The sequence below is a fragment of the Lentinus tigrinus genome, assembly GCF_003813185.1.
Source record: "Lentinus tigrinus ALCF2SS1-7 unplaced genomic scaffold L226scaffold_31, whole genome shotgun sequence".
Classification (NCBI taxonomy): Eukaryota; Fungi; Basidiomycota; class Agaricomycetes; order Polyporales; family Polyporaceae; genus Lentinus; species Lentinus tigrinus.
This window is the reverse complement of record NW_027137940.1, coordinates 243,020-269,353: the sequence shown is the minus strand read 5'-3', so window position 1 is coordinate 269,353 and position 26,334 is coordinate 243,020. Positions and strand designations below refer to the sequence as shown.

The 26,334-nt window shown below is 53.8% G+C and overlaps 8 protein-coding genes across 8 annotated transcripts in view; 6 read left to right on the top strand and 2 right to left on the bottom strand.

The window, feature by feature from the left end:
* Positions 1–756: 756 nt before the first annotated feature.
* L226DRAFT_468999 (uncharacterized protein) lies at positions 757–8,074 on the bottom strand (the record flags this gene model as incomplete). The annotated part of the gene is made up of 24 exons (XM_067676176.1): positions 757–794; positions 852–934; positions 991–1,228; positions 1,285–1,439; positions 1,493–1,803; positions 1,857–2,039; positions 2,097–2,202; positions 2,255–2,284; positions 2,335–2,511; positions 2,568–2,832; positions 2,887–2,930; positions 2,984–3,214; positions 3,269–4,327; positions 4,377–4,561; positions 4,621–4,889; positions 4,947–5,232; positions 5,298–5,739; positions 5,798–5,973; positions 6,029–6,121; positions 6,176–6,380; positions 6,430–6,512; positions 6,564–7,257; positions 7,306–7,485; positions 7,539–8,074. The coding sequence occupies 24 exons, from the start codon at positions 8,072–8,074 to the stop codon at positions 757–759; spliced, it is 6,069 nt and encodes a 2,022-aa protein (XP_067531774.1).
* Positions 8,075–8,773: 699 nt separating this feature from the next.
* L226DRAFT_513609 (uncharacterized protein) lies at positions 8,774–11,107 on the top strand (the record flags this gene model as incomplete). The annotated part of the gene is made up of 12 exons (XM_067678375.1): positions 8,774–9,094; positions 9,158–9,175; positions 9,240–9,271; positions 9,320–9,397; positions 9,614–9,765; positions 9,820–9,988; positions 10,038–10,075; positions 10,132–10,222; positions 10,275–10,368; positions 10,439–10,504; positions 10,567–10,671; positions 10,733–11,107. The coding sequence occupies 12 exons, from the start codon at positions 8,774–8,776 to the stop codon at positions 10,886–10,888; spliced, it is 1,320 nt and encodes a 439-aa protein (XP_067531773.1). The 3' UTR covers positions 10,889–11,107.
* Positions 11,108–11,313: 206 nt separating this feature from the next.
* Positions 11,314–12,968, top strand: L226DRAFT_469028 (ENTH-domain-containing protein; the record flags this gene model as incomplete). The annotated part of the gene is made up of 6 exons (XM_067676179.1): positions 11,314–11,477; positions 11,527–11,605; positions 11,655–12,181; positions 12,233–12,377; positions 12,428–12,615; positions 12,668–12,968. 6 exons carry the CDS (start codon positions 11,314–11,316, stop codon positions 12,966–12,968), a joined length of 1,404 nt encoding a protein of 467 aa, XP_067531772.1.
* A 723-nt stretch (positions 12,969–13,691) lies between these two features.
* Positions 13,692–16,945, top strand: L226DRAFT_574195 (uncharacterized protein; the record flags this gene model as incomplete). The annotated part of the gene is made up of 5 exons (XM_067684996.1): positions 13,692–14,219; positions 14,277–14,852; positions 14,903–15,772; positions 15,825–16,320; positions 16,371–16,945. The coding sequence occupies 5 exons, from the start codon at positions 13,692–13,694 to the stop codon at positions 16,943–16,945; spliced, it is 3,045 nt and encodes a 1,014-aa protein (XP_067531771.1).
* An 811-nt stretch (positions 16,946–17,756) lies between these two features.
* L226DRAFT_210883 (uncharacterized protein) lies at positions 17,757–20,405 on the top strand. The gene is made up of 22 exons (XM_067672916.1): positions 17,757–17,983; positions 18,062–18,282; positions 18,337–18,421; positions 18,478–18,491; positions 18,549–18,590; positions 18,650–18,716; positions 18,778–18,795; positions 18,862–18,887; positions 18,950–18,975; positions 19,023–19,057; positions 19,116–19,140; positions 19,199–19,210; positions 19,267–19,282; positions 19,336–19,372; positions 19,422–19,522; positions 19,600–19,646; positions 19,706–19,718; positions 19,773–19,800; positions 19,854–19,911; positions 19,979–20,003; positions 20,058–20,175; positions 20,233–20,405. Exons 2-22 carry the CDS (start codon positions 18,146–18,148, stop codon positions 20,341–20,343), a joined length of 1,041 nt encoding a protein of 346 aa, XP_067531770.1. The 5' UTR covers positions 17,757–17,983; positions 18,062–18,145; the 3' UTR covers positions 20,344–20,405.
* An 847-nt stretch (positions 20,406–21,252) lies between these two features.
* On the bottom strand, positions 21,253–22,344 carry L226DRAFT_615705 (uncharacterized protein; the record flags this gene model as incomplete). The annotated part of the gene is made up of 5 exons (XM_067686815.1): positions 21,253–21,618; positions 21,687–21,782; positions 21,845–22,146; positions 22,203–22,275; positions 22,336–22,344. The coding sequence occupies 5 exons, from the start codon at positions 22,342–22,344 to the stop codon at positions 21,397–21,399; spliced, it is 702 nt and encodes a 233-aa protein (XP_067531769.1). The 3' UTR covers positions 21,253–21,396.
* A 1,219-nt stretch (positions 22,345–23,563) lies between these two features.
* On the top strand, positions 23,564–24,606 carry L226DRAFT_439758 (uncharacterized protein; the record flags this gene model as incomplete). Its single annotated transcript, XM_067674807.1, has 2 exons — positions 23,564–23,719; positions 24,214–24,606. Coding segments are annotated over 2 exons (549 nt in total), but the record flags the coding sequence as incomplete, so codon positions are not given.
* Positions 24,607–25,197: 591 nt separating this feature from the next.
* L226DRAFT_547468 (uncharacterized protein) overlaps positions 25,198–26,334 on the top strand; it is a gene marked incomplete at both ends in the record, with an annotated part of 1,530 nt that continues 393 nt past the window's right edge. The window contains 3 exons of the mRNA XM_067682499.1: positions 25,198–25,601; positions 25,656–25,957; positions 26,027–26,265. Of these exons, the coding sequence (XP_067531767.1) occupies positions 25,198–25,601; positions 25,656–25,957; positions 26,027–26,265 (945 nt within the window). The remainder of the gene's footprint in view (positions 25,602–25,655; positions 25,958–26,026; positions 26,266–26,334) is intronic.

Sequence of the window (26,334 nt, the reverse complement as noted above, 5' to 3'; positions counted from 1 at the left end):
GTCAGCGCGATTGATCAAGAAAAGTTTGAGAACCACGCGTCGACGCGCGTCCAGTCGTCCAACGCGCGACGTCGCAGTCCCCAGCGGCATAGAAGCATGAAACACACGTACATGAGGGATTAGAGAAGGGACTGGGGGAGGATGGGGTCGTCAGTTGGGATGGGGGTACCGGAGGGACAAAGGTCAAAATGGAAACGCCGTTGAGGTCTAGGGCTATATTCTGTCGGAGCTCGAATCGCTAAACAAAACGTGGCTTCCGCCACCCTGCCTCGCACTGAAGCACTCTCGCTTCGCTTTGATTGGTTTCGATACCTCGCAGGACCCTCTCAATTCCTTGCAAACACCATCATGTGCCTCTTCGACGGCTCCATCCACGTTTCTCGTCCGAAAGGGCGAATTGGCTGCGTGGTAGAGGTCGGCGGCTCCCCGGAATGCGCATAGACGCCCATATAATACATACGATATCGCACGATTCTGGCGCGTGTTTCCAACGCTTCTTGGAGATGGTATACACCTCAAAGGACATGCTCATGATGCCTGTAGAAGGCGGTGATCCACTGACATGGTGGAGTTTACCATACGTGCATCAGATCGTCGGCGCTGTGAATAGTCAGAAAGGAAAAGTGATGAGCATCGAATAAGTTAGATGCGAAGGTGGTCTACACTACTAATGCAATAACTCTACAGTACCCTTTGTAGTCCCTGGGAAGTACGATATGTGCAGTGAATGAGCGACAGTGGTTACATACAAAAGTCCTAATCCTTATCCTCCTCTGCGGCTTCCAGCATCATGTCTATGAAGAGTCTTAACATGCATTCGCGAAATCACGAGAAAAAAAACGAGAACCCACCTTGCCACATTGAATTCTGCATGGATGACAGTATTTCGTCGTCATCACCCGCCCGAGAATCTCTATACATCGAACCGTCCAACCTAGTCGCGTAAGTGGTTAACATCCTGGTGCAAAGGCGAGGAGCGCGCTAACTCACCTGCTGCTCATGTCGATGGACAACATGCTCACATCGCTCGTCCTCTGGCGGCGCTGTAGCGGTCGAGATGGCGTTTCGACAGCGAAGGAGACGTCTGGAGACTGGAGAGCACCAGGCATGAGTACAGGTCTGTCACGATCCACAGACGGGTGCACAGGTGTCTGATAAGGCGAAGTAATATCGCGCGTTGTCATGGGCGGCGTAGCAGGGAAGTCGTCCACGATGATCGCAGGGATATCTGTCGCGGATGCATGAGGGGACGCACATGAGGGAAAGTTTGGAGATACTTACCACCCGACTGGCCCATCTCCGCCATCTGCGCCCTCTCTCGCTCGGCGAGGTACCGCCGGCGGTACAAAATCATGAGCAAGAGCGACTGTACGCGGTCGAAGTCGACAAGGTCTGTGACTAGCTTGTTGGTCTCCGTCCTGACGACAAGGTCTTTCAATCTGCGAAGGGGGTCAATAAGTCATCCTCGTGACATGAGGAGTAGCGCACGTACACAAGGGCCTCCTTATCCACGATGAGCTTGTGATGCGCGAGGAGCAGCAGCATGTTCGTAAACGAAATGCCTTTGCCAGGCTCGTGGGATATCCGCGCTTCATGGTATAGGCGGTTGTACAAGTTCTTCCTCCGCTTGATGGCAGCCCGGTCTAGGTTACTCAAGATGGCTTCGGTCTTATTGAAGTCATGTCCCTCGACGATCTTTTCAGACCACGAGTCCCGCTTGACAGGAAGCTTTGAGGCAGCCATAATGCGAGGAATGCTGAACTCCGAAGGATAGATCTTGACTTCGAAGATGCCGCTCAGTTTCTAGCGAAACATATCAGCAGGCGAGCGGCAGGATGATTGCGACCTGTAGTTACCCCAAAGAAGCGAACAAAGTTCTGTCGTTCCAGATATCCCGTCTTGGGGTTCGCGAACTCCGCCCAGACCTTCTTGAACGCTCGCATCTCCTCTCGAGTGATCGACTTGGCGCCACCAGACATTTGGAAGACGTAGTAAAAGCTCTCGACAACAACACCAGTGAACAAGTTGGCGAAGATGTACTGTAACAAGAGGTCAGGAAAACGGAAGCACGGAAGCCTCGCGATGAGTCGACTCACCATGCTCAGCAGGTTCCATGCAATAAAGAGCACAAACGACCAGTACACACTGCCACAGTCGGTCTCCCCGAATGCCGTGATCGTACAGCGAGGGTAGTCCAGAGCACTGATGATGACATGAGACAAACCCCATTCTACAGTGGACAAAGAGTACTCACAAGTCGTGCATATACTCGTTCCATCCTTCTCTGTAGGACAATGAGCCAAGCGGCAATGCTGACAAGACGGTAAGACTCACCCAGTTGTCATGAATGCCAGCATGACCAGAGCGTTCGCCATACTGGAGTAGTTCTGGTTTCGGTTCTCTCCCGTGTTCCACTTCGTCATGCTGAACACCTCAACGTAGAGGATCGCGAAGAACAGGAACAGGATGACCCAGAGACCGAGCAGGCTCAGAATGACGGGCAAACTTCCACTAAACAAGGTTTACATGTGAGCGAGTGCAAGGCGTCACCAACAAAGCAGACGTACACTGCTGTCTTGAAGAGCTTGTTGAGACTGTTCACTCGCTGGACGAGCTTCAGAGCGATACTCGTGAGGAACAATTTCTGCAGTTGTTGGACGACGAAACCGCCCGCATTGAACCGTACTATCAGCGTGGTGAGAAGACTGCCCGCAGCGACCACGATGTCGAAGATGTTCCAGCCGTTGGCGCTGTAGCTTGACCAACCGAGACCGAAGAACCTGACGATGATGTCGATGCAGTACATGACCGTCACGAAGATGAAGAAATCGTCTATACCGCTGTTGAGTATCGAACTAAAGAACATCTTTGGGTAAGAGAACTTACTGCGGAATTCATCGAGGTAGTCCTGCGGCGTGAACGTCTGGGTCCTGCATACACGCCGTGAGTACGTTGGGAAACGAGGACGGAAAAACACACAAACATTAGAGCGATAACATGCAGGGTGTAGAGCACAGTCATCATCCGAGACCACCAGCCATGCTTGTGAACAGCGCGATCGTAGCACCATTGCCTAACCCGCCACGTTGGTCTTTGCTTGGGACGTTTTGAGGGCCGCTGCCGCTTGATCAGCTTCTGGAGATCGATCCACTCTCGCTGAGGTTGAGTGAGGAGAGCTGATCCAGTCCTCGCCGTGAAGTTGCCAATGATGATACTAGGCCAGAATTAGAGTGCATCCTGGTGTCATCATGAGAACACAATGGCTTACCTGACGAACAGGGTGAAGATAACAACACCTCCCATCAAGTTGTAGATGAGGAAGAAGATCGAGTTGCCCACAGACGCGTTCGTCTGGGGCTGCTGATCTTCGCCCGTCACGCTCGTCGCTACTCCGAGGACGTCTATCCAGCCCTCGAGAGAGACAATCTCGAATAGGATGAGAAGAGACTGCCGAAAACTGTCGAAGGAGAACTGCGTAGACGGGGCGGGGTTGTCCCATACTCGAGGAACCAGGTAGTTGAACGAGCCGTCGATGAGGTTGTTCGTCGAGTATTCGCCAATACAGTCGTTCTTCCCGGCTACGGAGTCGTCGTTGCACTCGTTCGTGACGCCGGCGAAGATGTTTAAACCCCACACGGCGTACGGGATCATGTATAAGATGGCAAGCAGGGCAGCATCGAGGATACGAGCTATGCCGGAGATGATCAACGATTCAAAGGTGGAGCGCATCTTCTCAATAAGCGTGATGAGGCGGAGTGCGCGAAGAGCCTTCAGAGACCGGGTGATTCGGCTTAGACCGCCAATGAAGATGAGGCCAGTCGTGGCGTTGACCATAATGCCGACGAGAATGAAGAAGTCGAGGACATTCCAGATGCTCCGAATGTAGGCGTTCGGGGTGAACAGGAATCCATCCGCGATGACCTTGATGATGAACTCCAACAGCAACACGAGCGCGAAGGAGCCCTCGGCGATATCGAACCAAGTACCGCGGACGGCCCCGTGCTGCGCATAGAAGTCGCGACGGTAAAGCGGAGTCGCGATACTTTCCACGATAATGCCTCCGATAACGGTAAGGAGAAGCAAGAGCTGGAAGATCGGATGCGCGATGGATGAATGAGAAGTACCGAAGATACGGTCACCTCCCGCAGGCGCCACGAGCTTTTGGCACATCCTTCTGAGCCAATTCTTCTGCGAGAAGATCCAGAACGTCTTGTCATACGTAGGATGGTCGCGGATGAAGTCGGCCTTCTGGGCACGTCGTTCGTAAAGTGCATCATTGAGTTCCTCAACATCCACCGCTTCGTTGTTCAAAGCCGCTAGGACCTCACTGTACGATAATCAGATGAAATGAATGCCGGCGAACCATGTCCACTCACAGATGCCTTTCGGTCTCCTCGTCGATAGGGTCAGCAGGTGCAGCAGAATCGCGGCGGGTACTCCGGAGAGTAGTGAGCGGTACGTCCCCTGCCGCTATATCTCCCGCGAAGAGACGTTGCAAGCGTCTCAAGGTTGACTTCGCGGTATACTGCCGAGAACCATTACTGCCTCGTGTGGATGCGTCCTTTAGAAACAAACAACATCAGCTTCAAGAAACATGGAGAACGAGTACAAGGGACAAACAACAAAGGATTTATCCCTCTTCGGAAGACTGTAGTCCTGAACAAGCGCCTTCTGCATTGGCAAGACTAAATTGGACGGAAGCTCGACTTCGATCGCCTTCGGCTGAGCCTTGAACCATCGGTACGGGTTCAACTTGCGTACCCACGCCGCGCGAACTTGTTGTGGACGGTGAGAGGCCCAGTAGTGAGACGCCTGCCTACTCCTCTTTGACTCCTCCGCTACGTCGAAGTTTTCGTTGATGACGGCAATGAACATCTGAAGCACGATGTCTGCGAGTCGGATCCATATATCAGCACCCCATGTCATCAGCGATAATTGCCACTTACAGTTCGCAAAGAACATCCATCCTGCAACGAACAAAACCACCACAGCCGACTGTCGAAGAGGCACCTCGGGTACAGCCGCAGTGTAGAGCACGTCCGTCCAGTTCTCGGAGGAGAAGACTTGGTAGATGGCGAGGAAGGTGTTGTACAGGGTTCCGAAGTCAATGAGGCTTCCGGCTTTGATGTCCCCGCTCACCAACTGAACTGCGAATAACGCCGCCAGCAGGTTGATCTCGATCAGGAACAGAGACATGTTTGCCAGACCGTACATATTGCCGAAGACGGCGAGCTAAATGTTGTTGGTTATAATCAGTAACAAATACTTTCAATCACAGTTCATAAGGAAACACTCACCAGCAAGGGTTTCATCCTGGGTATCTCAAGGATGACACGGTAGAACCGCATCAGTTGGAGGATGGTCAGCCAGGGGTACACATTCGACTGATGGATAGCCGGAACTTGGATGATACTCGAGCCAATAGCAAGAAATAGGTCCAACACGTTCTGTCCTCGGAAGAAAAACTTCCTCCAGTCCGGTAGGTACGCGAGCACTCGGATGACGATCTCCACATCGAAGAGGATCGTTAACGCAAGCTCGCCCTTATCCAAGATCTCGTCGTGCATCGCGGAGATATCGACAGTGCGTGTCGCTTGCAGGATGACGGAAGCAAGTGCAAATGCCACCCAGCACCATCGGATATTCTCGTATATGTCGGCGATGCGATTGCGAGCGGCAACCCGGCGGCCATCTACCACGGACCAACCCTCTTCGTCCTCTTCCACAACCGGGGCCAGACTAGAAGTCATCGTTTGTCAAAGACAGGTTTCATAAGGCAAAACTGGGACGAACGTACGGAGCAGCTCCGAAGGCACTCTTCTTCGTATCCGACCGAATGGCTGAAAACGTGTTCGTGATGACGGCGACGAACAAGTTAATGAGCCAGAAGTTGAGCACGATGATGCAAACGATGTAGAAGAAACAGGACACGAAGAACTCCGCGTCCATCATTTGGTACATCAGGCCAGACCACTGCAACGAAGTTCAGCGATTGACATATAGCAGGGCTAGACGCGTATATACTCACGCCGTTCGCAGAAGACACTATGACGACCTGCAAGGCAGCGTAATAGATGACATCAAAACTCTCCAGATTGGCCTCAGGGTTCTCGCTGTTTTCCTGTAGGTCGCGAGGGTGAGAACCAGGGCAGATGGTTTACAGTTGAATGCTCACCTTGCAGACTTGCCCTAACGGACATATGTATCCCTTCACCGCAGCATTCACACCGCTGGGATCGAGATAGCCAACTGGTTGCAGTGTGGTAGGGTCGATGTATCCTCCGCAATTCTGGTCAAGCGGGATTTCATCCTCCCCAAGTATGGCCGACAAGTGACACGTTCGACGGAACGAGCCCTTGAACGATTGTATACCGATTATACTAGATGGAACCTCAGTAATCGTGAAGCTTCTGTATGCAGCGCACTTACGAGAATAAGATCATAGCAAATAGCACGAAATATGCAACACTGGCGAGGAGTGGTCGTGCGGTCTTCAGCGATCTCATGATAGTCTGAAAAGAGGGTAAGGTTCTGCTGTAGGAGAAGATCCACATGCAACGTACAGTAGTACCAGATGTGATGGCAAGTAACCGAGCCGTTCGAAGGACGCTGATGGCACGAAACAGACCGATGTGGTACTCATTGCGTTCCACGCCAGCGGACGCCAAAGCGAAAGCGATCCAGAAGCTCACGATAGCAACAAAGTCAATTCGAGTCCAGCTGTGTCGAAGGTAGGGAAGGTTGCGCTGAGTTTGACCCCTGGAGTCCTCCACGCTGAGTCGGAATGGTAAGGCAAGGGTATCACTTGGATTGTCAGAGCGAAGAGCCTTCGAGAGGAATGTAGGCTCCGAAGGGTTTCGCATATGAGAATGGACGTTCTGCGCGCCAGCAACCGCCTTCTCCATCATGTGTGACTTTGACTGAACAGTGTCAGACCGAGTGCGAGAAGGTGTACCTTTGCCATTTGTGTCGGAAGCAGAAGGCAAGGGAGTGTTGACATTGTGCGACAGTAGGAAAGGGCGAGCGAGGTTGCTTCGGAGATTGCGCAGGCGTTGTGTGATGGTTGAGCCGCGGTGGAGTCCGGCTTGTGAATGAGTGGATGGTGTGCGTGCGAGGTTGAAACTAGCTTCTGCAGCCGTGTTGGGCGGCCGGGTGATATCCGGGTATGATGAGAATGGTGACTGAAAGAGCGTGGAGACGGGGACTTCCGGGTCCAGCAGAAATCCCGATACGCATATGCGAGCAAATGCTTCCAGACTTTACAAAGATGAGTATGTGCGAACATAGGCATTGATCTGTACGCACGTGAATAAGCAGAATAATGCGAAGAGCGCGTAGTCTTCCCATGCATGGAAGTAGCCAGCGACAGGAGGCGGTCGCGAGTCGTCTGGCCAATCTTCCGGGAGGGCGTGAGGACGAGAGGCTTGTATTGTGAGGACGACGGCGTTGATGATGATCAGCAAGAGGATGACCGGTTCCGTCCATCTATAGGAGCAAGAAATGAAGTGACGGCGGTAGACTGCGGAGGCAGTACTCACGGGTATACGAGGAACTTGTACATGGTAAGTCGTATCCTGCTGCGAGGTCCCAGGCAGCCAAGCGTGCGTCCTCGTATGGGCAGCGTTTTCGATAAGTCGGGCAGAACCTCGTCCTCGTCGGGCATCTCATCCTCGTCCTCCCTCTTGCCCTCCCTCTCGTCCACGTCTTCCAACCGCACGTGCTCGTCCAGTCCTAGCCCTCCGAAGTTAACGACGCGTAATGACGCGCGTCGCAGGTTGCGGGACACGGTCTTGAGTGTTGTTCCGGTCTTCTTTAGCGGCGACGTGCTGTACCGGACTGTCCTCCTCCGCGTGCGCGGTGACACACCTGACCGTTCTGGGTCTACACCATCTGAAGACCCCCATCCGCTTCCAGCACCCTGGCGAGACATGTTCGCCGTGAGAGCTGCCTCGTCGTCATCTCGTGTACTGTCGGTAGTATCGCCGGACTCCCGGAACTGAGATGAGATAAGAGAGGCTGAGGACTGGCCGGGTTGAGACGCAGAATAGATTGCGCCAGTATCTTGGTAGCGCATTCCGCCAGTGCGATACGAGTAGTCGTGAAATGGAACCTCATCCTCCGTCGGAGAGTAGAAGGGGTCTTCGGACGACCACGCCGCATGACGCGACGGGCCCGCTGTAGGTTGTGGACTTGACGTCGTCAGGTTGAAACGCAGAGGATCCTGGATGACGTTGGTGCCTCCCCAGCTAGTTCGGCGACGAGCAAGACTGTCGGAAGACAGAGGTGTGGTCGGACGAGAGTTGACGAGCCCAGCCGGCGTCCCAGTTAAATCTACAGCGGAGGAAGAGGAGCGATGCAGCTGAGAAGGTTGGCTAGCGTCCATGCAGATCAGAAGGGTAGTATTGAAACGAGCTCGCTGTGCATGACGGCGGCGACGGATGGGATGGGCGTTGTTACCAAGTTCAGCGCTGTTCCTAAGCTGTTCCCGGAGTAGTTTGGTCGCCGCCTAAACAAATTTGATGTAACACTACTCGGGGTCTAATTGTGTAGGTAATGCTGATAAGCCATTGATGATCACCTACCATCTCCGAATCAAATACTTGATTGCCGATGCGACGACCTCTGCTGCGCGCAAGGCGAGCGCATCTTCCCATTCTTCGTTCATCATCTATGTCTGCGCTTGGCTAGTCAGGTCACTCAGACCATTCATCGCCAACCAGAAGGATACCTTTGGTCAAAGTTGTGTTGCAGCCGCGAAGAGCGAGGGAAAAAAATGCCGAGTACTAGCAGGACACCATTCATCGCGAGCACACCAGACCGTACGATATTCGACGCGGATATACCATTATCCCCCCAGGTTTCGTTCATCCCTGCGCCGACCAGTACCACGTCAACCAACGCAGGGTTGTCAGGATTCGCGAAAGGTTGGCGTCAAGTTGCAAGTCAAGTTGCAAGATGGGTCGGCAGTATCGGTGAAGTCGTTGAGAACAACGTCGGACTACTTCTGGTCGCGTCGTCGCAACTATTCTTTTCGCTCATGAACGTCGGCGTGAAGACGTTGAATAGTCTAGACCCACCGGTACCCGCGATGGAGGTGAGCAGCACACGGCCACGAGGAGATTTCGAGCGACATGGCTGTAACTCAATGACCCCGTAGCTGATACTTGTGCGCATGGTATGTATAACCTTCGTCAACCAAGTGCGACCACCCGCTCCGCATCTGACGTATCATTATCTAGGCAATCACTTGGATATGCTGCGTGACATACATGTGAGTATATGACTTCAATATCTCGGCGGGATGCCAATCCACTTGCAGGTATTTCATGAGCGTGCCGGATCCTATATTGGGACCGAAAGACGTGCGGTACTTTTTGATTCAGCGTGGTGTTTTCGGGTGAGTCATCATTCACAATGTGAGCTTATGTATCCAGTGGATACACGCTGAGCATATGTTGAACAAAGGTCGAGCATGACTTGCGTGCCTTGGACAAACATGGGGGTCGTATTCGACCTTTTGTTCAGCACATCTCTAGCATGTGTCGAATTAATACGATACAGTGTACTTTGTGGTGTCATTTACGGACGGCACACAAATTGACATCATTCATAGGTTCCTCGGCATCTATGGCCTGTACTATTCGTTGCAGTACCTATCCTTGTCGGATGCGACAGTCCTGCAGTTCCTTTCGCCCATATTCACGGCTATTGCCGGTGCAGTCTTCTTACGTGAAGCCTTCTCATGGCGAGAAGCTGCAGCTGGAGGTAGATGATGTCTTGACCTCTCTCGCGCGACCTTCTAATGGACAACAATGATAGTTACGAGTTTGTTGGGGGTCGTCCTCATAGCTCGTCCGGCCTTCCTCTTTGGCAGTGGTCTCCACGATGACTCTATCGCGCAAGGTGTCGATAACGTGATGCCTCGAATGGTCGCCGAAGTAGCAGCGGACGGATCAGTAACCTCTGCTCAGCGTGTAACCGCAGTAGGGTGAGTGATCACGGATGATATGGCCTGCAAGAGCTCATCGAAGCGATAGCATTGCGCTACTTGGAGCGGTGGGTGCTGCAGGCGCATGTAGGTTTCATGACTTCATCCTCTCTGTGCGGCATTCATACCAATCTGTCACACAGACACCACCATCCGTCACATTGGGAAGCGAGCCCATCCGTTACACAACTTAGTCGCATACTCCGTGCTATGTGTTATTGTAACCACGATCGCGTAAGTGACCCCGCAGCATCCCGTAGACGGGTTACCCATTCTCTCTGCACAGTATGATTGTCATGAGAACCCCCGTCGTCGTTCCAACGCGTTGGGAGTGGCTCTTGACACTCTTGTTCATTGGGCTCGCAGGATTCACTGGGCAAGTACGTATTCTATCTCGTTCGCAACGTATGAACATGGATATTCATCACTGAACGCTCCTCTGAAACGTAGGTGCTGTTGACTATGGGCCTACAACGCGAGACAGCTGGACGCGGCTCAATTGCCGTGTATGGGCAGGTAAGCGCGTTATGATCCCTCTGACAGACTAGGATGGACAGTAATTCGTGACCACTACATAGATCGTCTTCGCGACTATCTTCGAACGTGTCTTCTTACACACGGTTCCCTCTCCGCTCTCCGTTGTGGGCACCTGCATCATCATTGGCTCTGCGTTATATGTTGCGGTACGGCGATCTTATCCAATTCTTGCAAATGAGACAGAATATCTTAACCCCATGTTCATAGCTCACCAAGAAAGTCGAAGATGACCCAAAGGCGCGTCCCCAGTCCTCAGACGATCCATCGGTCGAAGAGGGTCTGTTAGACGAACATCGCGATGAGGAAGAAGCATCCATCCCACTCTCCGTCGTCAACCCGGCCTCGAAGGCACGGAGCCATTGAACACAATCCTGCTTGTTGTGTCCCGAGGTGTGCGATTGGTAGCCGAGGGGAGGGATTCATCCATATGTATAGACCAAGACTGCCCTGCTTCGATTCGTCGTTCGTCAATGACAGCCTGACCTGTACCACATACATTGACTGTTCGACCTTTGTACCCTTTTTGCTGCTGCATGTACCCTACTATGTAATGTCTGTGATGCATGTACTGTTGACTCTGTGAACTTTGAACCGAACCGGGTCCATGGGGCGCCGCGCCGCTGTACACGAGCGCTCGTTGCGCAGCTCGCCGTTCCTGACGTCCACGACCACAGTCCGCTCTTCGACTCTGACCACTACATCACCGACGACCTTTCGCCTTGGAACGCGATTGTGCTGGCTTGTTATTTACTGCTTGTAGTTTGCTCAGCTATTGAGTGAAGACCGTGATGTCCAGCATGCAGCACCTCGGGAAGGGCATCGTCCGCGCCGCCAAAAACTACACTAAAGGCTACTCGGACGTCCAGGCCAAGGTGCGCGAGGCAACCTCGAACGACCCGTGGGGACCATCGGGCACGCAGATGAACGAGCTCGCGCAGCTCAGCTACAACCAGTGAGTGCTGTCACTTTGTTCACACCAAGTCTCCCAACATCCCGCCCAGGGACCACTTTGTGGAGATCATGGAGATGCTTGACAAGCGGCTGAACGACAAGGGGAAGAACTGGCGACACGTATTCAAGGTTAGTATATTGTGGCGTGTGTTGTCCGTGGCCTCATCGCGTCCCACAGTCCCTCACCGTGCTTGATTACCTCCTCCACGCCGGCTCGGAGAACGTTGTCGTCTATTTCCGGGACAATATCTATATCATCAAGACGCTCAAAGAGTTCCAGTTCATTGACGAGGAGGGCAAGGACCAGGGCGCGAACGTCCGCCAGAAGGCCAAGGACATCACCAATCTCCTCCAGGACGAGTCGCGCCTGCGCCACGAGCGTCGGGACCGTGCCAATATGCGAGATCGTATGGTTCGCGGACGGCAGGAAGACGGCGAGGAGAACGAGAGTGATCGGAGACGCTCTCAGAGCGTTCCCGGAGGTGGCAGGCGGCGGAACGGCGGGAACCGGGAAGACGATGACTTGCGCAAGGCTCTCGAGGAGAGCAAGAAGACAGCCGCGGAGGAGCAGGCGAGGCAGAGATTGACGGCAGAGGAGCGGGACCTCCAGCAGGCCATCCGATTGAGTGAGGAGGAGGAGGCGAAGCGGGCTCAGGCAGTCCAGGATGCAAACCAGTCTTCGTTGTTCGACGATGCCCAGCAAGCGTGAGTGCTTCCGTTTGGTATCCCGCCGTATCCTAACGCGTATGCATACAGACAATCGGCAAGCACGAACCCATTCCCACTTATCGACACATCGCAAGGACAATCCCAGTTCATGCAGCCCCAGTTCACTGCTGTTCCTCAGCAGTTTACATCTTTCAACCCTTATCAGCAGCAGGCCCAACAGGAGGCCATGCAGGTTCGTTGCAGGATATTCGTCCCTTCATTCATTGTCTCAAGCGCATGCAGGCGGAATATATGCGTCAGCAACAGGAGTGGCAGATGCAACAACTCCAGGCTCAGCAGCTTCAGCAGCAACAGCAGCAAGAGGAGTGGATGCGCCAACAGCAACTCCTCCAGCTTCAACAGCAGCAGCAGCAGCAACAGTTCCTGATGCCCCAACAGCAACCGCTCGTTCCTCAGGCTACTGGGTTTGGGTGAGCGTCCCTTGTCGAAGTGTGCGCAGCTACCCCTCTGACGTTGCGACAGCTCGAACAATCCGTTCGCTCCCTCGCTTGCTATGTCGACGCCTTCCCTTCCCACGCAGCTGTCCTCCCCCGGGCAGACAACGAGCCCTGTTTCGTTCAACTTGCAAGGCACGTATGGACAGGGCCCGTCGTCGACGTCCCCACCTCCAGTCTCGCACTCAGCGCCTCCTGAAGCTGTGCGAGCGCAATCGGTACCTCCGGTCAAGACGCGTGTGGACGATCAGCACTCACATCTCGCCAACCTGTTGGCGAACCGCGAAGACGGCATCGATACCTTTGGTAACTGGGGCAACCTCCGGTGAGTCCTGTCTATGTTGATAGTCTGACCGCTCTAACTTCTGCATATGTACAGGTACGGCCAGCAAGCGGGGAGACTTGTCAATCAACCGACGGGTGCACCGCACAGTAACCACAACCCCTTCGCGCAGCAGCAGCAGCAGCAACAGAACAGCGAGCAGCCTTTCTTCTCGATCTAGTTCAGCATTTGGTGTTTTTATTGAATTCTCCTTCCACTCCTCCCGTCCGCGCTTCCTCGTTCCGGTTGCTCTCTTTTCTCAGACGTGTTCGTCGTATCACATACATACCCTTCTTGCCTCTTATCGACTGGTCGGAGCTCCCGCTAATTGATTCGGATTGAGAAGATCTTGACATATCTGTTATACCGGAGTACTGTACCAGTTAGTGTCATCATGCGGCTTTGTATATGTTTCCTTCATCCCATGGAAGCGCGGAGGGGACTGAGCGAACTTGAGTATGACTGAATAAAGACTACTACTTACGGAGTTTGTGGGTAATGAGTACTTATCAAGCATAAGAAGGATACTTAATGCTTAGTAACGGCGCTGGGACGGCGCCTAGCCAGTGCATTTTCGGAGATCGAACACATCAAACCTTGTTTAGGCACTGCTGTGCGTCGCCTGGGACGGAGTCTGAATAACTTTTTGCTTGGGCATCGCACTCGACATCGACCTCATCGTCTCCCCCTTCGTCCTCGACGTCTCGGACATTGACAAAAACCGCCCATCATGGCGCCATTCACTAAGCCGGAGACGGTCCTCAAACAGGCTGAGGGCCTTATCTCTGTCGGTCAGACTCATGCTGCTCTCCAATCACTCACTGAGATGTTTTCCTCGAAACGCTTTCGGTCTACCCCTCTTGCGTCTCTGGAACCTATCATGCTTCGCTTCATTGAACTCTGTGTCGAATTGCGGAAAGGCCGGACTGCCAAGGAGGGTCTCATGCAATACAAGAATATCGCTCAGAACTCAAGCGTGGCGTCCATCGAGGTGGTCGTGAACCGTTTCATTCAACTCGCCGATGCAAAGGTGCAGGAGGCCCAGGAGAAGGCGGACAAGGCTGTTGCGGTGGACGTCGACGATCTGGAGGCGAGCGAGACGCCAGAGAGCATCCTGCTCGGCGCGGTCAGCGGGGACCAGAACAAGGACAGGACCGACAGGGCCCTGGTCACGCCGTGGCTCAAGTTTCTCTGGGAGAGCTACCGCACTGCTCTCGAGACCCTCAAAAACAATGCCCGGCTGGAGACTATCTACCAGGTTCGTTCTTGCTCGTCCGCCTGCTTCTTCCATGACGTAACGTAACTGTTTGGTTAGCAAATCGCGCAACAAGCGTTCAAGTTCTGCTTGAAGCACCAGCGCAAGGTCGAGTTCCGTCGTCTCTGCGAGACCCTCCGTCTTCATCTTTCGAATGTCGCCAAGTATGCGCACCAGCCGCATTCGATCAACTTGTCCGACCCGGATACCCTGCAGCACCACCTCGACACTCGCTTCGCGCAGCTTAACACCTCCGTAGAGCTCGAGCTCTGGCAGGAGGCTTTCCGGTCCGTCGAAGATGTCCACAATCTCCTCACGCTGGCAAAGAAGGCTCCTCGCCCAGCTATGATGGCCAACTACTACGAGAAGCTGACGAAGATCTTCCTCATGAGCGGCAATGCCCTTTATCATGCGGCTGCGTGGGGCCGTTACTATGCCATTGTCATGGCCATAGGCGGCAAGTCAGACGAGGAGATGAGCAGGTTGGCCGGTCAGGTCCTTGTCAGCGCGCTCGCAGTTCCGGTCGGCATCCAGAGCGAACAAGGCGCTGAGGAGACCAAGGGCAAGAACGCTCGCCTCAGCGCGCTCTTGGGTCTGACCAGGACACCGACGCGCTCTGGCCTCCTACGGGAAGCGGTGCGTCATGCCTTCGAACGTGTCCCACACGATGTCTGATCCGCGTATAGCTGTCGCGTAATGTGCTGAAGCTCTCGCCCGCGACTGTGAAGTCGCTGTACAATGTCCTTGAGGTCACCTTCGATCCGTTGACCCTCTGCTCGTCTGTTTCGCCGCTGCTGAAGACCCTTGGTTCGGACGCCTTGTATGCCTCCTACGTTCCTCTCCTCCAACATGCTCTCCTTTCCCGTATTCTCTCCCAGCTGTCTCAAGTATACACCACGATCAAGATCAGCAACCTCCTGGAGCTGGTTGCACCCTTACGCGACGTCGCCGTCGAGGGTACTGGATCTTACGATGACGAGCAGATCGAGGCTTATGTGATGGGTTGCGCTCGTCGTGGCGAGCTTAACGTTCGCGTGGATCATGCGGCAGGCAGCATCACCTTCGCCGACAGCCCCTTCGCCGCCGTCGAGGATCCCAGCTCGTCGACGTCCATGGCCAACGTCGGCGCTATCCAACCTTCCACCTCCGAGTTTGTTCGCACTCGTCTCAGTAGCATTGCGCTCACCCTCCACAATTCCCTCACTACCCTCTACCCTCCAGCGCAACCCTCTGAGGAAGAGCAGCAAGCCAAGTTTGCTGCCCTCGTTGCTGCTGCGCAGGCTGAGCGGAAGGCTCTCCAGATCCGGCGTGCTCTCGTTGCTCGCCGGCGGGAACTTCTCTCTGAGCTCTCCGTTCGGAAAGAGAAGGAGGAGGCTAGCCGCCGTGCCGAGATTACCCGCAGACAGCAGGAGGAAGAGGCTCGCAAGGCCGCCCAGGAGCTCCGCAATAAGGAACTCGAGCGCGCACGCCGCGAGATCGAGATCATCCGTGTCGAAGAGGCGAAGAAGCTGGCGCAGAGCTTGAAGGAGAAGGGTACGCTCAAGGTCGACATCAGCGTAAGTATCTTCCGCGTCTGCCGCATATATCCAGTACTGATCATTGTTGCAGGACATGGAGAGCCTCAGCACCGACAATCTCATGCGTCTCCAAGTCGAGCAGCTCGAGAAGGAGAAGAAGGAGCTCAACGAGCGCATGCGCATCCTTGCCAAGCGTCTCGATCACATCGAGCGCGCCTACCGTAAGGAGGAGCGCCCTCTACTCGCCAAGGACTACGAGCAGCAGCAGGCAAACGACCGTGCCGTCTTCGAGCAAGCGCAAAAGGCACGCATTGAGGCGCACCGCCAAGCTCATATCAACGATATCGAGACGAAGAAGCGCCTTACCCGCATGCTGAGCGACTACAACCAGATCAAAGAGGCTGTCACCTCCCGGAGAGGCGAGGAGTTCGCTAAGAAGAAGGAGCTCGCGCAGAAGAAGATGGAGGAGGAGAAGGCGAAACGCCGTGCGGCCGTCCTCAAGGCTCGCGAGGAAGAGCGCCTCCGCCTGGAGGAGGAGGAACGTATTCGCCGCGAGCAGGAGGAAGAGGAGGCTCGGCTCGAAGCAGGTCAGTTGATTGCAATGCTTGTGGTATTTCGCACTCACCGGTCGTTGCAGAGCGTCTCGCGGAGCTTCAGCGCCAAGAGGAGGAGGAAGAGGCTGCCCGCACCGCCGCCGAGCAGAAGAAGCGCGAGGAGGAGGAGCGTCTGGCCGCTGTTCGCAAACAGAGAGAGGAAGAACGTCAGCAAGCATTGGAGGCGGCTCGTCGGCAGCAGCAACGCGAAGAGGAGGCTCTTCGCCGGCAAGCAGAGCGCAAGGCGGCGCAAGCACAGACTCCTCAGGCCCGCCCTACTTCTCGTGTACAGGAGTCCGATGCCTGGCGTCGCACTGGTCCCCCGCCTTCGCCCCGTCCTGGTGTTGCTACGCCGCCGCGGTCGGAGAGCCCTGCCCCCGCTGCAGGCAAGTACAGGCCTGGTGCGCTTGGTGGTGGTGGCGGCGGATGGCGCGAGCGTATGGCGGCAAAGCAACAGGCTGCCGTTTCTGGTGACGCTACCCCGGCCCGGCCTGCCTCTCCCGTTGTCCAGCCTCCTGCGAGGGAGGAGCCCGCTGCTAAGGACAACGATGGGTTCCAGACTGTCGAGAAGAAGGGTGTCTGGCGGCCTTCGCGGCTCCGTGGCCGTGACGGCGCGTAGGCGTTGTCCTGATTCTACTTTTTCGTTTGTCGTGCATGCTGTGCTAGTTATGTATGTACACTCACTTTGGTTTCGCGTCCCTAACGATGCACATGATGTCCCACGTCTCACGTCTCCGAATGCATTTACGATTTTGGCTCGTCTCGCGGACGCAATGTATACTGATGGTATATGCTGTATCGGTAGTGGTATGGCTAGAGTCCTCATGTTACGTAGCTTCTAATCCATCGTCCCTTTATCTCCTTTTGTTGTCCCTCGCCTTCCCTTCCAAGTTCACACACAATGCTTCTACTGTGTTCGAGGCATCCTCTAGGTGAGTGTTCCGTTTATGTACCTTGTAACCTGGTTAGTGAAATGCCTCTCTCTATTTTAGGCGGCAGATGGCATGTATCTGTGCCGTACTGCCCGTGCGGTTATGTGATTTCGTGCAAAACGGTCCGAATCCAGTGTTCCCAGCCACAAAGTGATGGACGGGTGCGTAGTCTTACAGAGACCCTAGAATTGGTATTCTGCTTTCTGGCAGTTCCTGTGACAAGCATGAGTGAGTAACCCATCATCTATTCTATGTTGGAGCCTTACTTGTCTCACCAAGAGACTGTCTAGACGAGGCAGAGGGACGGTTGCCGGTATGGTTTCCATACCACCCTCCAACTCATGCTCATGCGTTGCCCACCATACTAGGTTGACCAGCGGTATGTCCATTCTGCTCTGCTTTAACTTGGTGCCGCCCAACAAATTGTGGTCGTCGATGCTGATGACTCCGGTACAGGCGCATCTGCAAAAGATTGGGCCGCGTTCCTTCGAGCGCCCTTGACACCTTGTTTCCCTGAGTGACCTTCACCGTTCAGCGAAGTCGCGGAAGGCTCTCACCCCCAATCGACCAGATTATTATCGATTCGGGCGCGGTGACTGGCTTCATTATCCTCAACGGCTTCCTGGGACGATCCAGTTGTACAGTGGCACGGACTATGGAAGTGGGTGAGACTTCGAACACGTTCTATCTGTTCAAGAGATTGTTCGATCACCCGAAACACCAAGGTAACAGATTCATCGGACCATCTTTCGGACCATTACACACTCATGGATCTTTCGTCACTTCTCTGCGCTTGTATGTAGCTGTGCAATCTTCTCTTACCATATCCCTTGAGTGTAATATAAGCTCTCCAACATGCCCGGACAGCATTTCGGCACTCAGCTACAATGATCCCCTATCAGGCGATGTCGACGACAGCAAGTCCGACTCCGGTGCCTATTAATCCGATTCTTGGTGAACCGCCACTTCCATCCCTCGACAACACGTTCGGCGCACTGCTCGTCGGGACGTTCATCGGGCTTATGTACGTGTAACTCGAGCAGGGTTAACGTGCCTCCACTCACACTCGGTGTTGTAGGCAATACGGCTGGACTACGAGCCAGTGCTGTCGCTACTACCGTACGTACTATCATGCCAAGGACGGTTGGCTGCTGAAGGCCTTGGTACGTCTTCGCGAATACCTTGGCTATGCATCGTTCGCTGACGGAGACATGGACAGGTTACAGTCGTCTGGTGAGCGCTGCCCATGACTTATCATTCGCTCACCCTAAACAGTTCACACTGGTCTAGGGTGTTGGAGACTTTCCACTCCATTGCCTGCGTGCACGGCTGGTGAGCTCGGAAAACAATAACTCGATGTCATATTCAACTAAGGCTTCGATGTTGTACAGCTACTTTCACTTAGTGACCAAGTACTTCGAGCCGCAGGCACTCACACATGGTGTATGGTCGCTGAGTGTCAGTTTATTCATCTGCCTCTTCTGACTCGGAGTGGCTATATTGAGCTGCCGGTCGACAGCTAATAGGCATAATTACGGTACGTCTCCGTGGTTATGTGGGTGCGTATCGTATGTGTACTGACTCTCTGCATTTCTTGTTGCAGGGTTTGGTCGTACCCGTCGCTCAAAGGCATGTTGGACAGGTGTTATCTCTGCGATGCAAGGCTCGTTAATGATGATTAACCACCACAGCTTCTTCCTCTGCCAGATCTATCTCAGTGAGTGGTTTCTCGAAGCAGTCCTGTATGTTACTGATTTAATATAGTTGGCCGCGGTTTTCGACCGCTCGTATTCTTGGTGGTATGGACCCCCAGAATCCCTTGTACTTAGAAATAGTCACCTACCTGGGTCATTTCAGGCATTCCTCTTGCTCGGTGAATTTGGTAGGTCAATTCTTCGTACTGGTTTGAACCAATGACGACGGCGTCCGGATGGTACCAGCACTCGCGACAGGTGAGCCTCTCTCCGCCTGCCACGGACTCTACCTTGCTCTGACACTGTATCGTTAGCTGAAAGCATCCAGATGTACGAGAGCCAGCGGTCTCGGATAAATTTTCTTCTGATATCTGTTCCGTCAGGTTCCTGATTCCAGAACTGCACACCCAGAAAGAATCTGTAAGCCCCTCGCACGCATGTCCGTTAAGATATCTGCTCAGCTGTGTAGTGGACACGCTCGGCAGGCGTCGGTCTCGCTACGTTAGCTGATACGATCATCACCGCTGCGCTCACATACACTCTTCATAAAAGTCGCACTGGGTTCGAGAGGTACGTCGTCAAGTATGAGTACATGAGTCCTGACTAAAGTTGCTGCGCGTCCCGTCTCACCACCATGTGATCGCCAGGATGGACAGTATCATTGATACCCTCATCTTGTACACCATCAATACAGGTGCGCTCGGTTCTAGCCATTATGTCATGTGCTTAGCTGCGATGCCTCAACGACTGCAGGTCTTCTTACCGAGTACGTTGGTCGGCGAGTAACCCTAATGTGCGTTGCAACTGATCCCATCGTCAGCATCTCCAACATCATATGCTTCGTGTTTGTGAGTAGTCGAAATTAAGTTCCTGGCAAGCACCTCGTTGAGAACATATTTAGGGCGTTGCGGAGCCAGACAATCTCGTCTCAGCCGGGATTGTGATAGTATCGTGCAAGTGTGCGTCTCCGTTCTCTGGTGGTCCGAGTCACCGCATGCTCTTCGACGCTGATGATGCCTTCGCCAGTATACGCAAACACTCTGATGGCCGTGTATGCATTGATATCCGCTCACCCACCATGGCTCCGCTGACGATCCAATGTCAGGCTAAACGCCCGCAGCTCCTTGTCTTCGAGCAATAAGACGCAAGTTGCCAACTCTATCCCACTGCAGCCAGTTCATCTGGGGACGAGCGGGACGACTTCGTTATCTTTCGCGCCGGACGTGAGTTGTCCCTGCCTCAGCGTTTTAATCCTTACCAACTCTAACGAACCCCTGCAGGATGTGATACATATCCGGAGTTCTACCGACGTGAAGACATCTGTAGCCAGCCTCGACCTCAACCGCCCTGGGCCTGACGATGTCCGGGGGCATGCGGAAAACGTTGTGTAGAGTCCGCTAAGTTTAAAGTCGTACGACGACGGTAGACAATCCAGCCGAAGACACCGGTGCCCAGCGAGGTTGTCCCGCTCGTCCGTGGCAATGACATGGAAGAGAGCGGATCGATCGATCGAGGTTACTGTACAACCTGGAGATCGAAAATATGAAACACGAGTCTGTGCGCGGATGCGCGGAGAGGGAATATCCGTATGTATATCATACCCAGCGAACCCCTGCGGAGGAAGGTACGCCCCGGCTTCCTGAAGCGCGCCTGGGCGAACGATCTGTCCCTTGACAGCGTGTTGAGGCGTCGCGCGCAATGCGCACTGCGCACAGCTTGGAGGGTTCGGAAGACGCGGAGAGTCAGTAACCATTGGTCGGCCTGTGTAGGATCGTAAGGTGCAGTGCCGGGATAGGCTGAATTGCCGCTTCAGTTCCGCAGGGATTCCGGGCGCGTCATTGTACTCGAGTATAGACTCCGAGCCTCGTTATGAAGCGTGCATGCGGCGCGGGGCTCCAGCTCCAGTGTCAAGGCACGTAGCGATTCATTCGCACACCGACATGCGATGCATTCACTGAGCGACTGCAGCTCCGTGAAATTCACCGGGAACATCACCGGGGGATTCTGGATATAATTCACAGATATTACAGAGGGTACTCACCTGTTTGTGATACGAGGCGCTGGGGGAGGTTCACCGACTTTGTCCGGGAATTATTGGCGTATTGTCACCCAGATTTTGCTGGGCATCACTGATTCGTAGCTAGCATTGAATGAGTGATAAATCGCCGCATAATGGGTGAAGAAGCCTACGTGGAATCCACGAGATGTTGAGTAGTAATCCTGGTAGAACCGGGTGAAGTGAGTGGGGCAAAGTACTCGCATATCGATTGAGATATGGCAGTGAAATTCCCGCAGAGAGAGGTTGAATGAAAACGGCATAAATTCACTGGTATAGAACGAGTACATGAAGATGCGCAACAGGTACGTGAACAATGAATGTGTGCGTGAACAAGAGGGCAGCGGAAGGCGGCGCTGGGCAGCGTGGGAGCGACGGGCGCTTGAGCTCAAGCCACAGCTCCCGCACCTCCAGATCGGTCGCCCTCGTCCTCCCGCCGACGCTGACCACTTGGGCCCGGAAGATTCTCCTTGTCGGCGCAGGCACCTCGCTTCTTGATATATCCTTGTTTGTAAGCATGCTTTCGCTTGTTGGACATGTATTGACGGGCTATTGCAGCTGTAGCCCAGTTGTTGGTGTAGCGCCGCAAGATGGGATGTGCTGCGCGAGCCTGCAGGCAGTGAACACCGATCCGACATCGATGAGAGTGAGATGTCATATAGGATCCCAGGTACGTACTGCACGAAACAACGTTCCAAGGCGATCTGCATCCTGACGACGGAAATCCTCTGTCCAGTCAAGTTGCGCCCGAATGACAAGACTGCGGATCGTACGCTGGAGTATGTGACTTGTAAGTCTCTATAATTCATTGCTGGGCGAGAGTAATCATGACTCACTTGGACCTCTGCGTACTCCGCTTGCGATAACTGCATGGCCTCGTGAATGGACCAACGTGTACCAACCGGCCGATCGATCTGCGGGAGGTTGGCTTGCACTGGTGCAGGATCCATGGCGACTCCCCCGGGCCCTCCGCCAGCGAGCTGGCCTTGGAGCGGTGGGGCATTCTGGAGCTGCTGTTGAAGGGCGGTACTAGCAGCCTGAGCAGCCGCAGCTGCTTCCTGCGCAGAGGTTGCCTCCGCTTGCGCAGTTGTGAGCGCCTGCCGGGTAGTTTCCAGCTCACCCGCAGCGACGTCCCGGGCTAGTAGCCTCATTGGGTGAGGGATCTCTCAGAATCATTGCATAATGTATACTTACCATGCTGCGCAGCTTCCACCGCCGCCCGTAAGGTAGCAACAAGCTCCTCGAGCTGGGCCTTTGTGACAGTGGTCTGGTCGCACAATTGGGGAAGATCAGTGTGACGTCAAGGAACATCAACATGAGTACGTACACGTGGCATCAGAATAATGACAGTATGCTGACTGTTTGCAGAAACAAAGATTGAAGCGAGCGAGAGGGAGAGAAAATGGTGAAGAACTTGGAGACTGGACGGTCAACGTCGGGAGGGGCTCAAGGAAAAGGCAGGAAAATGGGGGAATTATCTTTCTGCCCTCCGGCTTTATAGGTATGTGCTTTGTTGTTGCGTGTTTCTGTCTTATCTTCAGCCACCATCGGTCGCCGCCGCTGGAGCGCTTATGAATCACTTGCCATCGAGCAAGCTCGCAAGTCCATTAGGTGCTCGGTCTTTAGTCTCTCCGCACACAAGATCTCCGCACTAGCTTTGTACTGTAGCAGCTCTCTAATCTATCCGCTACAACTCTTGCAATGGCTGCCAGAAGAGCCCGACCGTCAACGGCTGGGAGCAAAGAAACCTGCCCATGCTGTCACCGTGACCTTCACCCGAACACAGTTGCCAAACATCTCAGCGGCGCTGTGCCAGTTCTATATCAAGCCTCGCAGCAAGCTGACGATGAAGTTATTGGCGACTGGTCTGTCTTGGCAGATGCACGACCAGTGAAGAGGTTCCGCCGACTCCAAGGACTCGAAGAAGGGCAAGAGAAATTGCAGGGGCAGACGTCAGGGCATAGACAACATGGTATGTGATTCATACTTGTCATTGATATGTGTACCGGTGACTTCATGCTGGTGCTCGACTATGCATAGATCCTAGTTATTTCGAAGTCAATGTTCACATAGACGACAATCATATATCCCCTCCGAGTCCCCCTCCTGAAAGGCTTCTGCCAACCATAGATGAAGACTACATCTACGAGGCCAACGATAGAGATGCGAGCCCAGTACCGCCACTGGTTGAACCTGACTGTACTGAAGGGTCCAGCGTCTTGCCCGACGAAGATCTCGCATTTTCTGAGCTTGCCGCAAGCCACATTCAAGAGACTGCATGGGCTGGTCAGTCCCGCTATGTACAGACAACAGTAGAGGATGCCCCGGACGAGGACAACGAAGACGGCGAGGATCGGACAGATGAATCTCAAGAGGATGCGGAGGCATGGAATAGGTTGTTTCGTGAAGAGGAGGAGGCAGGGGGTGACGAATATGTTGCGATCTCTGTTTGGGATGAGCTGGCGGAGTCATTCATTCAGGCTGGATTGATATCAGGTGCGCTGTCTCGTTCCTGTTGATACTTACATCTGCTCACCGAGCTCCAAGGTGATGACTTGAACGAAGATGATCTCCGACTGCTCCGGCCTTTCGCTCTCAAGGTCGATGAACACATGTCTGGCAAGACATTTGAGAAGCTCGCGTTTGCATTTCCGGAGGCGAAACTATCAACATGGAAGCAAATACAGTCACGCGTAGCTTCCCCATCAGAAGTCTCCAAAACTGCTGAATGCACTGAGCGCGCTGAGCATGCTGGGGGTGCTGACGCCGAGACCTCCAACTTGTACAGGTTGGCGAATGTGAACCGCTGAAGCTAAAGGCCTGAAATTTGGCATACGCACCTAATAGCATCTCTACTACTGAAATACCAACCCGTTAAGTCGTAGCTGTGGTGTGCTGTTTGCTATGGGTCGCCCAAATGCGCGCAGATTTCAGGATTCCTGGCATTATGTGAGTGGTTGTATTGAGGTTCTATGTCATTAGAGTAGATATGAGCATAGCTATGGATCGTTCAAATTGATATCTTCACTTGGAGTGCTTACTGAACAGATGTTGTCGACGTAGTGGACGTGAAGGTATGTTTCGGAGGCTCTGGCGCTTATTGCTACTGGCCTGCGGGAACGCTGCCTGCGCTGTGGAGCGCTGGGGGCGCTGCCTCAGCGTGCACAGCAATTTTGGGAACTTCTGATGCCTGTCGGGTTTCGAGCCTCAGCTCTTTGACTGCTGCATCGACTCATGCTGTGCGTTCACTGGACCCCATGCCTCCAAGACAGAGTGCCCCTATTGCCATGCTGCTCGGTACAACTCGCAGGGAAAACCCCGGAAGCACTTCGTCTACCTCCCTGTTACCCCGAGACTGAAGGCGTTCCTATCAAGCAAGAAGACCGCTCGTACAATGCTCTACCGCGCACGTGAACATGTCCATCGGCCGGGGACCATTACGGACGTGATGGACTCCCGGTCGTACCGGACGCTCCTCACCAAGAACGTCATTGTTGATGGAAGGGATCTTGGCCACAAGTACCTGGAGGACGAGCGTGATATTGCGCTTGGACTCTCAACAGATGGCTTCGCCCCTTTCAAGCGTCGAACAAAGACAGCATGGCCCCTCATTCTATTCAACTACAACCTCCCTCCCGACATACGCACACATCTCGAGAACATTCTGGGACTCGGAGTCATCCCGGGGCCTAAGAAACCTGTTGACTTCGACTCCTTTCTGTGGCCCCTCGTTCAAGAGATGCTCCGGCTCTCTGTCGGTGTCCACGCTTATGACGCCCTCTCCGACTCCTTCTTTGCTCTCCATGCTTACCTCATCCGTGTCTTCGGCGACATCCCTGCGATTTCCATGGTCATGCGCATGAAGGGGCACAATGGTTCATGTCCGTGCCGTATGTGCAGCATCCAAGCGGTCCGTATTCCTGAGGCACGCGCAACCACACACTATGTCCCTCTTGACCGCTCGAACCACCCCGACGTTCTTGGTGATCCCGAGGCTGTGCCTATCTATGATCCAGGTGCACTTCCATGTCGCTCTCATGATGAGTTCATGGCCCAAGCTCACGAGGTCCAATATGCATCCTCCGGTGCTGAGTCTGACCGTCTTGCGAAGAAGTATGGAATCAAGGGTATTCCTGTGCTCAGCGCCCTGTCATCCCTCTCATTCCCTGACTCCTTTCCCTACGACTTCATGCATCTGATCTGGGAGAATGTCGTGAAGAACCTGATGCATCTATGGGCCGGGACTTACAAGGATCTCGATCAAGGTTCGGAGGAGTACCAGATGCATGGCCCTATCTGGGAAGAGGTCGGCAAGGCCAGCGCGGACTCCGGGAGTACAATTCCATTCGTCTTTGGTCCACGGCCACCCAACGTTGCAAGCGACAAGATATCTTGGACAGCGGACACTCGCTCATTCTGGTTCCAGTATATCGCCCCTGTTCTTCTTCGTGGCCGTTTCTTGCATGACAAGTACTACGATCATTTCATAGAGCTTGTTCACCTCATCATGGTGTGCTTACAATTCGAGATCACAGAGGCTGAGATTGACGAACTTCGTCAAGGTTTCATCCATTGGGTAAAGACATATGAGGAGTGAGTTGTCGCATACTAGTATTCATCATGTGCTAACCATGCCTACGGGCGCAGCATCTACTACCAGCATGACCCTAGCCGCCTCTCTGCATGCCCTCTCACCATCCATGCCCTACTCCATATCGCCGACTCCATCCTCGAGACTGGTCCCGTATGGACTGCATGGGCATTCCCAATGGAACGCTACTGTGGTGCCCTCCAGCCGGCCATCCGCAGTCGACGCTTCCCCTACTCAAGTCTCAATCGCTATGTTCTTGATAGAGCACGATTGACGCACCTCAAGGTCATCTACGGCTTATATGACACCCTCTCGCTACAGCCTTCACATAAAGACACCTCAACGTCAATTCCTGGCTGTATGACCACATCTGATGTCTCTCACCTACAGTACAGTACTGACGCTTTGCGGAAATTCTTGACACTAGATGATACATTCGTACTCATGCCTCAGCGGTCCCCCCTGACCCTCAATCGAACACTCATGGACAAGATTCTATCCTGTCTGACACTGCGCTTCACTGCCACACCTAACGAAGTCCGTGCTGCCCTTCCCAGGACTGTGGAACAATGGGCAAAACTCCGAATCCTTCCAGAAGGTGATACAATACGAGCTGCGGACCTGCAGAACCCAGGAGAGGATACTCGGGATGCTACATATGTACGTGTAAGTGCTCACTCTTCATCTACATCGCCGACTCAAGAGTCCAGCAACCTGCTAATATAATTTTAAACC

Coding starts and splice junctions, on each gene's coding strand:
- L226DRAFT_210883 (XM_067672916.1), top strand. CDS start 18,146: ATGATCCCCTATCAGGCGATGTCGACGACAGCAAGTCCGACTCCGGTG. Junction 19,058..19,115: donor GACCGCTCGTATTCTTGGTG/GTATGGACCCCC, acceptor GGGTCATTTCAG/GCATTCCTCTTGCTCGGTGA. Junction 20,176..20,232: donor CGTTATCTTTCGCGCCGGAC/GTGAGTTGTCCC, acceptor GAACCCCTGCAG/GATGTGATACATATCCGGAG.